Source organism: Muscardinus avellanarius (assembly GCF_963383645.1).
Source record: "Muscardinus avellanarius genome assembly, chromosome: 7".
Lineage (NCBI taxonomy): Eukaryota > Metazoa > Chordata > Mammalia > Rodentia > Gliridae > Muscardinus > Muscardinus avellanarius.
The window spans coordinates 111,075,491-111,087,935 of NC_137793.1; the positions used below are offsets into that span (position 1 = coordinate 111,075,491).

The 12,445-nt window shown below is 42.4% G+C and overlaps 1 protein-coding gene across 1 annotated transcript in view; it reads left to right on the forward strand.

Annotated features, from left to right (window-relative positions):
* The window catches only part of TNR (tenascin R), a gene marked incomplete at both ends in the record, with an annotated part of 84,682 nt that overhangs the window by 54,283 nt on the left and 17,954 nt on the right, over positions 1–12,445 (forward strand). Inside the window, one exon of the mRNA XM_080699179.1 lies at positions 812–944. Within this exon, the coding sequence (XP_080555305.1) occupies positions 812–944 (133 nt within the window). The remainder of the gene's footprint in view (positions 1–811; positions 945–12,445) is intronic.

Below are 12,445 nucleotides of genomic sequence, written 5' to 3' on the forward strand. Positions count from 1 at the left end.
TACAGAGCCTGGTGTTGAGGAGAGAGCTCAAGTCTGCAAGCAGGCGAGCGGGGTGCAGTCCTGACTCCGCTGGGGCTCTCTACACACGTGGAGGCTGAAGCACCAGCCCTCATTGAGCCTCGGAGCCTTCTCTAGAGACTCTGCTCCTGCATCTTCACTAGATAGAGCAGTGACCCAATATGAGGACCCCAAATCAGAACCCTCGAACTACATGGTATCGGAATGCTTCTTCACTAACCAGGCAAACACGCGTGAGCCGGAAACCAGACTCCACGGGCTTTCATGCCTCCTCGGCCTTAGACAGTCCACATCTCTGTAGCCTACGGGAAAGAGATGATAAATTTTTGTTTTATGTCACCACTAGATACAATCCACCAGGGCACTGGTTTTCCAGTTTTTGTTTGCAGTGGAATCCTTTGTAAAATTTAAATCACACACAGAAGACAAATCCGCAGAATAGATTTAAATCGAGCTCTCTTGTTTGATGGGAGCGGGGAGGCTAGGATCCTGCTTTCATAGCCCCTTCTGCTAGTGAGCAAGCCCAGTGCACCCTGGGAACCATTGGTTCGACCAACCCCATACCTAAACGTATCCCAGTGTGTATTTGTGAGACAAGAGCTGGCCTAGATCTCACCCGGGAGCTTCCTTCTCTGCTTACTCGCCCGGTTTGCTCCTTACTTTGGGTGGAAAGGGCAGCAGCGGCCACTGCAGCGCTGACCTAGCTGGCCACAGAAGGCGGCCTTCCCTTGCCCTCTTTCCCATATTGCAAGGCAGTTGCTCCCTCTCACCCCCCTGCCTCTGGCTCCCACAGGAGCTGATTGTGGATGCGGACGACAACTGGATCCGACTGGAGGGCCTATCAGAGAACACGGACTACACGGTGCTCCTGCAGGCAGCTCAGGACGCCACGCGGAGCAGCATCACCTCCACCGCCTTCGTCACAGGTGAGGAGCTCCGGGCACTCGGCTGCCTTCCTCTCCCCTCTGTGACTTTTGGCTCCTCCGCCGCCTCTGCTTAGACTCCACCTGGGAGGAGCCTATCAAAGATGCTCCATTGCCTCCTCCTTCCTCCCTTCCACTTTCCAAGGCCCTGCCAGAAAACCCCCACTGCCAAGGCGGTCACAGGAACCAGCACCCCCAATCCCTGGTCCACCTGCACCAACTCAATGCCCCAAGTAGACATCTGGTTCCTTCTTGGGCTGACTTTCTGCACGTTTTTCCAGAAAAGTTCTTCCTTCCCTCTCCTTCCTATACTCAGACTCACCTAGTAACATTAGCCTAGTAAACTCTCAGTATCCAATCTAGAGCCCTTTTTCAAATGTAAAGCATTTTTACATTCCCACCACCGCAACTCAGTCCTCAAAACAACTGCTGGAGGAAGACCTCTGTGTCCTTCACTTCACAGTAAAGAAACGAGATGCAGGGCGGTGGAGACTCGAGACTCGTGTGGCTGGTAAAGGCTGGGTCAGAACCTGAACCAAGGTCTTCTGCTCCCACCTCCAGGTCCCTCCCGCCTACTGTCATTTAAGTGAGCAGAAGATACCTGGAAAATGTTCTTAAGAGATAAAGGTGGCCGGATGTGGTGGCACACGCTTGTAATCCCCACTTGGGAGGTGGAGACAGGAGGATCACGCTGGTTCAGAGCTAGCCTTGCTGGCTTAAGAGACCCTGTTTCCAAATTAAAAAAAAATATATATATATAATAGGTCTGGGAGTGTAGCCCGGAGGTAGAAGGGCTTCCAGGAACCCCAGTACCACTGAGAGAGAGAGAGAGAGAGAGAGAGAGAGAGAGAGAGAGAGAGAGAGAGAGAGAGAGAGAGAGAGAGAGATTCCCTTCCACCCAGAACAGGAAATAACCTAGTGTCTACCTTGAGCACTGGTTGCCAGGCACTGTGCTTACTGCAGTTCATATATTACATAACTTAATCCTCGTGACAGCCTATGCAATACAGACATCTCTCTGCCCCCCCCTCCTTCTTACGCCCATCAAGAAATTAAGCCACAGAGAAGCAAGGTAACTCACCCAGGATCCCATAGCTCTCAAGTGAGGGCTAAGATTTGACCCCAGGTTTTCCAGCTCGAGGTCTGGGCTACTAATATTCCTTTTTGCCTCCTCCCACAGTGCTTCTCTACTCTTTGTGATGTGGGACTTGCCATCCCAGAATGCATCCTCTCCCTGCTCCACATCTGGAGGGTGGGGGCATGCACATCTCTGGGGCAAATGTGGCATGTCCCTTACCCCTCGATTCCTGCCCGTGTGTCGTCTCAAAGTACAGGGATGACTGGGTCCTTCCCCCCGCCCCCCAAGCCTGTCCCTCCATCCCCAGCGAGGTGACAGCAAGTGCCCCAGCTCTACTCAGGTGACTCACCTCAATGTACTTATCCTAAATGACGGAGCAGGGCACAGATCAAAGACTCCAAATTGTCCCAGTGATTCTGTAGGATAAGAATATTCTGAGTCAATCCTCTTTTACCTTCTTTTTTATACTGTTTAATATTTCACAAAGTGCCTACAATAAGAAATCAGGATAACAAATATTTTAATTTAAAAAATAAAAGTAAGCCATAGATGTACACCAGAGACAAGAATCCAACGTGCGTCTTCACTAAGTGGAACTTAGAGGACACTTGATCCCTTCTCTGGGGCTGACTTTGCTGTTTCAAAGGTGTCTGAGCCGAGAACGAAGGTGTTACCTCTTCTCGTCTGAGCGCTTCTCTGCACACTCCCAGGTTAATTAAAGGCTCGTCAGGGGCCTGTTTCCCAAGCTGCTACTCAAAGACCCACAAGTTAGAATTCTCCACTGTATCACTAATTTCTTTCTTATAAAAAGGACACACATGACAGACACTTAAACAGAGCTCCCGATCTGCATATGCATGAGACTAAATGAATCATCTCACCCCAAATACATGGGTTTCGATACTTGCTCAGTGACTACGAGCTTTTCATTCCCATCCCAGGACGCCCCAGCTAGCAGTAGTGAGCAGTCTGACAATGTGACTGGAGTGTCTGTGGCAGCCTGCAGCTGCACCTTGCTCCAGACCCACCTGGCCTCTCGGCGTATACCAGCTTCGGTGCCCATCTGCGCTCTCTCGGACGAAGTGCCCCAGGGATGCTGAATGCTTTGGATAGGGGATTCCAGCTCTAGCTAGGGGCTCAGTGAGATCAAATAAACCAGTGTCTAACAACTCACAGAAAATATGGAGATGGAGCCAGGACAGTGTCTTTGCCAGGTGGACTTGCAGGGAGCTATCAAGATCTATTTATGTTGATTGTTTGTGTGCGTGATGCAAGACCGATTGGCACTGGGCTCCTGGGGTATGGCCAATATCAACTTAGAGATGAGAAAACTGAAAAGTCCAATTTTCTATGTCATCATCATAGTTACTAACCAAGAGGCTTGCTTCATGTAGATTGCGGTACCAGGACTCACCATTACTACCATGGTATCTAGCAAAGGGGTGTCTGTGTTTGGACATTTTTACAGAGTTTTACCAGAAATTTAAACTGTAAATATAAGTGACTGGCGCACGCTTGTAATCCCCGCGCTTGGGAGGCTGAGACAGGAGGATCGCGCAGGTTCGAAGCCAGCCTCAGCTACTTAGTGAGGCTCTCAGCAACTTAGTGAGACCCTGTTACCAAATAAAAATATAAAATAGGTCTGGGAGTATAGCCCAGAGGTAGAAGGCCTCTGGGTTCCACCCCCAGTACCACCAAAATAAATAAATAAATTAATTAATTAATTAAAATTGACTGACAGACACCCACCCTATGGCTTTATCCTGAAGGTTTATCAGAACCCACTGAAACAACTGGTTGCGGAATGAAAAAATCTTGGGCAGAAATAATGCATTGGAAAGTACCTTGCACAAAGCCTGGCGGATAGCAGACATAATCGATGTTGGTTAAATGAAAGGGTTAATCCCAGCTGCAGAGGGCAGAAGAGGAGGCCTCTGGTGAAACAGAGCTGAAAGAGAGGGAGAAGAGTCTTAATGCCCCATCCCGGGATGGCACAGGCAAAGAGGCTGTGTACAGCTGGAGTACAAGCCCAAAGTCCTTCTAATTTCTGGCTCTGTCTACTACCCCAGTGCAAATTCCTCCAAGTCCCCCAAACGAGTTCCGCGAAGCTACATACCCATTTACATGTTAATATTAATGAGTGTTCATTTCTACCCCTGCCAAGAGCAAATTTTATTAAGAGAGAAGAGAATGCAAGGGTATCATTTACCTAAGAGTGGGGCTGGAGAGACCAGGAACAAGGATCTTCACTGATATGCAAGACTAGAGTGCAGCCAGTCTGGACCCCACAGGCCTCAGTCTTTCCTGCTGCGCCAGTCTGGGGAAGTCCGTGTGAGAGCCAACCAGGACTGATGGAGTTGGAGGCTAATTTCTTTTTAGCAGCGAGTATCCTTTCTGACTTCATTTCTGGTACCTGAGTTTTTCTCCTAGTCGTATTGAATTCTTAGGATGGGCTGATCCCAGCTGGTAATTCTGAGTGTTTCCTGTTTTCTGATGGAGCAACGGAGCTTAAAGTTAGGCCCGAAAGTGGCCTCCATCCACTGGCAAACCCCCACCTGTCCTGGGTAGGCCAAAATAAACGAAGAGATCCGTTTCCAACATTCATTCATTCACTCATTAGCTCATGGTCTAGAAAAGAGTTGAGGTGCCTAATAATAATAATAATAATAATAATAATAATAATTTAGAAAAGAGCTGATCTCAACACCTCGGAAACCTCCTTTGATCGAGCTGTCTCCCCTCGCTGTGTTCATACCACGTTACACAAGCACATTTCATTCCTTCCGTCATGTTAATAGCTTCCTGTCCTCTTGTCTCTGGCGTTTGCATAAGACTCAGGGGGGAATTAAATACAAGTAGTATGGAAGAGAAAAAAATATGGATACATTATTTATAATTTACTGTCGCCCGAAGTTTCATCCAAGGTCTACTTGTCTTTTAGAGACAGGAATATAAATGAGGAAACAAATATTCCCTGCGGAGCAGCAGGGACTTGGTGAAATGATCTTCCACGAGGCGATTTCATTGTCTCTTTTAATACTGTAAAAAGCAAACAAGGCTCTCGCTGCAGCTCATCCTCAGAGACAGTGAACACTATAAAATAGGTTGCCTTGACCTTGAGGTTAAGTGAAGCCAACCATTTGCAGAGATATGCAGAGATGGGGAAGGGGAAGGTTTTCTTATTATTATTATTACCCATGCCCCAGTCTCCACTAGCGCACATGCAGGCTGAGCTGCTCTGGGAGCTTTTCGAGAAAACTCTGGGGTCTACTCTAACATAGCTTCAGTTTTTGAGGTTGTGAAACTTTAAAAAGACCAGCAAACTCTCGACTTAGGAACAATCATTAGTAGATCATAGAAAGGCACGGTTACCAGATAATTCCACTGGGCGGGAAATCCGCCCTCCTCTGCTGTCTACCTGCTGTGTGCCACGAGCCCCCTCACCACCAAAGAGGGAAGCCAAAGGCACTTCTCTCTGTTCCACTACTGAGAAACAGACCAAGTTCTTGCTTCATTGAAACAAGCAAATCCCCCGCGCACGCTTGTCATCCCTGCACTTGGGAGGCGGAGACAGGAGGATCGCGCCAGTTCGAAGCCAGCCGCTCTGGCGTAAGAGACCCTGTTTCAAAAATATAAAATAGGTCTGGGAGTGTAGCCCGGAGGTAGAAGGGCTTCCAGGAACCCCAGTACCACCAAAAAAAAAAAAAAAAGAAAGAAAAAGAAAAAGATCTGCCTTTTCCTTTCTTTGAGACCTGGCTGTGGAGAAGGAAGTGGAACACCGCTCATACCTTTTGAGATGTCCAGAATGAATATATGGATGGGTATTAGACCAAAGGCTGAATTAATCACCCTGAGCAGTTTCCTGCAAATCACCGATTTCAGGCTCCAGCCAGTCCCTTTATGGTCATTTGTGGTCTTTGCCCAGTCTTTTCCTCCACCTTCCATATGCAAACATTGTAATGTGTTTGTATGTTTTTGAAAATATGTATTTTTGTAAAATTGTTTTGAGTCTAAATGTCTTAAATAGATGTCAATGGCATTGGATTATATAACATGCTCCTTATTTTCATATTTTTTATTCAGCACTGTTCTTAGGCCCATCCTTATTTTTAGACACATAGATAATAGTCATTTGTTTCCAACTGATGGGAAATGCTACCTGATGTGTGCCTATCCCATTTTACCTCTCCACTCTCCCAAAGACGGGCACCCAATTGGCTCTGATATCTATCATCCCAGGTGGTACTGCATTAAACATCTCGTACATGTCCCTTTCCTGTATGGATCAGAGAGCCTTTGGGTTATACAGTAGGAAGAAGAAATGTTGGGTCCTAAGGCCCATGCCTACATAATTTAAGTATAACTTTCTGGTGCACACTCCCTCCAACCGTTCATGAAGCCTCCTATTTCCTAATGCTAAACATTCTTGAGATTTGGCGTGGTCCAGTTTGATGTATGTGGCAGTCTCATAGGTATAATTATTCAACTAGAACATCATTGTTCTGGTTGAATTTCTTGAATAATGTTTGCGTTTAAACATCTCTTCAGGTGTTTGTTGGTCTTCTGTGATTTCTTTTTCTGTAACTTACCTGTTCGTATAGTTGGTCCATTTTCCTGTCAGGGTTTTCATAGTATTAGCTATTATTATTTAAGCTCTAGAAGCCTTTCTGAAGGAATGTTTCCCTGTCAGTAGGCCAAAATCTATTTTTCAATTCGTTTTCCTATTCATGTTCTAGATTTTTATGTCTTGTGTTTGGTCTATTTTATATGTGTTAGGAATGGAGTTCCATTTTTCTATTTAGTCTACCTTTTATGTGTATGTGTAGGGACATCGTTTCTTTTTTCTTCCTAGAGTGAACCAGTTTTTTGATAACGTATACTAAATGATCCAACTATTGAATTGATTGGTTTATTATATATTAAGTTCCTATATGCATATGAATATATCTCTGATCTCTGAATTCTGCATTTTTATTCCATGATCTAATTATTTGTTCTTTGGTAAACACTATACTGTGTTTTATATCTTTAGCTTATTAATATTAATATCTAATATAGGCTAAGAACAAGTTTTCCTGGTTTTCTCATTCAAGGTCAACTTCACTGTGTGATTGTGTTTATTTTTCATAGGCACCATCTTAATTTATCAAATTTAGTTTTGAAGTTCTACAAAAGGAATTTCAACTTGAGTTTAGATTGGAATTGCAATGAATTTACCGATTAATGTGAGGAAACCAGGAGTGATGGTGCACGTCTAGTACTTGGGAGGCTGTGACAGAGGATCAAAGACCTGAGGCCAGCCTCAGGAACTTAGTGAGACCCTATTTTAAAATTTAAAAATAAGGCTGTTTTCTACTTCCAGATATGAGCCATTCCAGAGACTTTCTCTGGGATGTAACCCTTTTATCATAGCCTTCTTCTAGATTGTACTTCCACTTCCCTCAGAAAACCTCTTATATTCCCCTAAAATTAAATTAAAAAATTAAATGGGACTGGGGGTATAGTTCAGAGGTCAAATGCCCCTGGATTTAATCCCCAGTACCCCCCAAAATTAATTAATTTGAGAACTAGCCGCTTTACAATTTTCTTATTTTCTTATTGGTTATTTCATTCCTAATAAATGCATATAATTTATTTCACATTCAAGTCACCCTTTTGTCCTTAATAAGATTTAAAACTTTTTCTTTATATCATTTTTTTGTATTTTTGGCTAATTTCAGGAACATTTTATCATTTTTATTACTTTGCGACTTTATCTACTTTTTTTGTGTGGTGGTGGTACTGGGGTTCCTGGAAGCCCTTCTACTTCCGGGCTACACTCCCAGACCTCTTTTATATATTTTTTTTTAATTTGGAAACAGGGTCTCTTAAGCCAGCGCGGCTGGCTTCGAACCCGCGCGATACTCCTGTCTCTGCCTCCCGAGCGCAGAGATTACAAGCATGCGCCACCACGCCCGCCTTATCTAATTTTTAAATATATTTTCTTGTTGGTTATTACTGATGTAAAAAATTATTATTGATTTTTACATATTAACCCAGTATCTAGAAAGCTGAACTCTCTTATCAATCCTAGTTATCTGTTGTTTCTGTTAATATTTTTGTTCAATACTTTATATCATCTGTAGAGGACAGGTGTATTTCTATACTTCTAATCTTTATACCTCTTTACTTGTTCTTTATCACATTATAATAGGACCTCTAGAGCGATGTTAAATAGTGACAGTGATGTTAGTCAACCTTGACTTGTTCCCATTGCCATTGGGAAGTGCAATTAAAGCTTCATGTAGCCGGGTGTGGTGGCGCACGCTTGTAATCCCCGCGCTTGGGAGGCGGAGACAGGAGGATCGCGCAGGTTCGAAGCCAGCCGCGCGTGCTGGCTTAGGAGACCCTGTTTCCAAATAAAAATGTAAAAATAAGTCTGGGAGTGTAGCCCGGAGGTAGAAGGGCTTCCAGGAACCCCAGTACCACCAAAAAAAAAAAAAAAAAGCTTCACGTAGCATAGTCTTTGAGAAATTTTTATATATTAAATCTCTTTCAGATTAAAAAAGCTACTTTTTTTTTCTTGGAATAAAGAGATTTGCTAACCTTAAATAGAAATATAATGTTGTTTGCTTATATTTGAGGTTTAAAACTTGTATCAAGATGTGGAATTTTATTCCATTCCAATTAAGAGCTATGTAATAAATTTTATCAAGTGAAAAGTTTGGCTAATTATATAATTAGCTAATTAAATGAAATTATAACTATATAATGTTGTTCCTTAGCTTTTTTTTTTTTTTTTCTGTACTAGGGATGGAACACAGGGGCATTCTACCTCCAAGCTCCACCCCAAGCCCTATTTTTTTCTAATTCTTTATTTTGAAACAGGGTCTCACTGAGTTCCCAAGGACCTCGCTAAGTAGCTGAGGCTGACCTCGAACCATGATCCTCCTGTCTCGGCCTCCCAAATGTCACAAAATATCATAAGCGTGTGCCACCACACCCAGTTTTATTCCTTAGCTTTTGAATGAGGTGAATTACATAGATTTTTTAAAATATACTTATTGACGGTCCTTTAAGGAACCTCAGCTGAATATGAAGGTTTTTTTAAGATGAGATGTATACCTTTATTTAGTTACTATACATATACTGAAGGACTATAGAGGAATCCCTATTCAGTGAACATTCTAATATACAGATCTTTTCCATAGGCTTTCAGATTGAACAGGAATTTTTATTTTATTTTTTTTAATTTATTTTATTGGTGCACTGTATTCATACATCATAGTGGGATACAAACTTTTGTAGACATACATGCACACATCGCCCAGTCAGCCCCCACCCGATCCCCACCCCATTCTCTCCCCACCCCTCCTTCCCATGCTTGGCTTAGTGGTTGACATCTAGTATTATAGCAAATTATCCAAAATTAAAAATGATAATCTCACATAACAGTTTCATTTGTCTGATACCAAGCTTTTGATGACTTAAAGATAACATTTCAATATTTCTTTTTGCTTTCTTTCTTACCAGAGAATATTTTTTTTCTATTTTTTAGGTGAAACTATCATATATTTATATATTTATTTTTCAGAAAAAAATCTATCCTAATATGGAATATGGACTCTAGGTACCCAAAACGATCTTGAAAAAGAACAAAGCTAGAAGATATATATTTTCTGATTTCAAACCATATAAAGCTACTATAATTGAAACAGTGTAGTACTATTCTAAAGGCAGATATATAAACCATTGGAGTTAAGTAAAAGCCTAGAGCTAAATTCTTCCCTATATTGTCAAGTTATTTTTGACAAGGTTTCCACGAACATTTGGTGGTGGAAATAAAAATCTTTTAACTAAATATTGTTAAAAAATAATAATTACATGGAAAAGAATACAATTGGACCCTTACCTAATCCCATATACAAATATTAACTCAAAATAGATAATAGACCTAAATATAAATCTTAAGACTATAAACTTTTAGGAGAAAATCTGGGTCATTAAACCTCACAACATTGAAATTGGCAGTGATTTCTTGGTTATGATTTCAATGGCACAGGCAACAGAGGAATATACAAACTCCCTAAAAAATAAAAAAAAAATTGTATATCCAAAGACAATGTAAACAGAGTTAACAGTTACTAATAGAATGGGATAAAATATTTCCAAATGCTATATCTGAAGGTATATTAATATTCCAACTAGAAATCCTAAAAATTAACAACAATAAAGGCAAACAATACCCTTTTGAGATAGGTAAAAGACTAACATAAATAATGAATCTCCACAGATAACCAATCTTAGTTGTCTGTTGGATGGAAAATCTTGTTTCTCAAGTTCTGGAGTGTGTTACCTATTTCTTCTTTGTAGTTAATCTCTTTGAGTATTTTCTCTAGTGCTGGTTTTGAAGACATAAATTCCTTCAGTTTCTGTTTGTCATGGAAGCTTCTTATTTCTCCATCTAATTTGATAGAAAGTTTTGCTGGGTAGGAAATTTTTGGCTGGAAGTTGTTTTCTTTCAGAGTTTGGAATATGTTACTCCAAGCCCTTCTGGCTCTCATGACTTGGTTTGGGAAGTCTGGAGTGATTCTAATTGGTTTGCCTCTGAATGTCACTTGGCCCTTTGCTTTTGTTGCCTTTAAGATTCTCTGCTTGGCTTCCAAATTGGTCATTTTGACAATTATGTGGCGTGGGGATCCTCTTCTCCGATCCTGTCTAAAGGGAGTTCTATAAGTTTCCTGGACCTTTGTATCAACCTCTTGCTCTATGTTTGGAAAATTTTCTGCTATTACTTCCTTGAAGAGATTGTTGATCCCTTTGGTTTCACTTTCTTTTCCCTCCTCTATTCCAATAATTCTTAGGTTAGCTCTCTTAAAATGGGCCCATATTTCTTCAATATCAGATTCCTGCTGTCGGATATTTTTTTCTAGATTAGAAACTACGATTTCATTTTTGGATTGCTTATCTTCTAAGAGCAAGATTCTGTTCTCCATGTGTTCTAATCGGTTGTTTGTGCTTTGAATTGAGGCCTTTACTTCATTAATTGCATCCTTTATCTCTTTTTGGCTCTCTCTGAGTTCTTTTCGAAGCACCTCTATTATTTCTACAGTTATTTTCCTGATTTGATCTTCTAGAAATCTCTGATTTTCTGTTTTATCGGGTTCTGATGTTGTGGGGTTGTGGGCATTAATTGCTCCAGTATTATTCCTCTTTCCCATGATTTCGGATGTTTGTGTCTTCTCTGGGTTCTTCCCTTGGGTCACTATGACTTCCCTTAAGGTGTTCTGGATCTCGAGTCAGTAGTATCTCAGACCCCACTACTCCTTTACTGGGTTTTATCACAGAGTCTCCTACCCAGAGAGTCGATAGAGGCTGCTTTAGACTGTGGGGGGTGCCAGGTTGCACGTTCTCCTATGGTGTGATAGCTCGGCCACCGCCCCTTCCCCACTGGGTCAAGTCCCAGGGATTTCTCCTCTGTGGCCCGCAATTTGACTCACTGTTCTTGAGTACGCAGATGTAGCTGTACTGGCCTCGCTGAATTCGCTGCTGCTGCCGCCGGTAGCAATATGGCGCCGCTGCTACACCCTCGGCTGTGGGGCTGGCGTTTTTCTTTTTGATTTTGATTTCTACTCTGAATCCCTGCAGCGTGTGCTGAGCTCGGCCACTGGGAGCTGTAGATGCTCTCTGCGCGGAGAAATCTCGCCTAGCTGTTCCGCAGTGGCTCACCTCGGCTTGCTGTGGCCGTCTGGTGAATTCGCCGCTGCCGCCGGCAGTGTATCTCCTCTGTGGCTCTGTTCTCAGTCCGCTTTCTCTCTGGAGCCTGGTGATTTTTTGTTTCACTGGTGATGGTGTTTTCTGGCTATGAAAGGCGCTGATTTTGTGGTAATGGAGATTTGTTGTTAGCGGAGCTCTTAAGCCCCGCTTTTCTCAGTCGCCATCTTCCCGGAAGTGAACAGGAATTTTTAAATGCCCTCTTAGATTTGATTAGGTTATTTGCTTGTTTGTGTGTGTTTGTTTGTTTGTTTGTTTGTTTGTTTGTTTTTGCAGTACTAGGGATTGAACCCAGGGGCATTCTATCTCCGAGCTACACCTCCAGCCCGATTTTTTATTCCTTATTTTTGAAACAGGGTCTCACTAAGTTGTGGAGGGCCTCTGAGTAGCAGAAGCTGACAATGAATCTGGGATCTTTCTGTTTAAACCTCCCAAGTACTGGGATTACAAGCATGGGCCATCATGCCTGGCTTTTATCTAGACTTTTATAGCGATGATCATAAACAAAATTAGCCTATACATTCTTTCTTATATATTACACCTTCTTATTATGTTTTGAAATTCAAGTTTCTCTAACTTCAACAACAACAACAACAAAAATCTGGCCAGATTCCAGTCTTCTGTTTCTTTTCTTAAAAAGTAAATAAGAGCCAGGCATGGTGGTGCACATTTG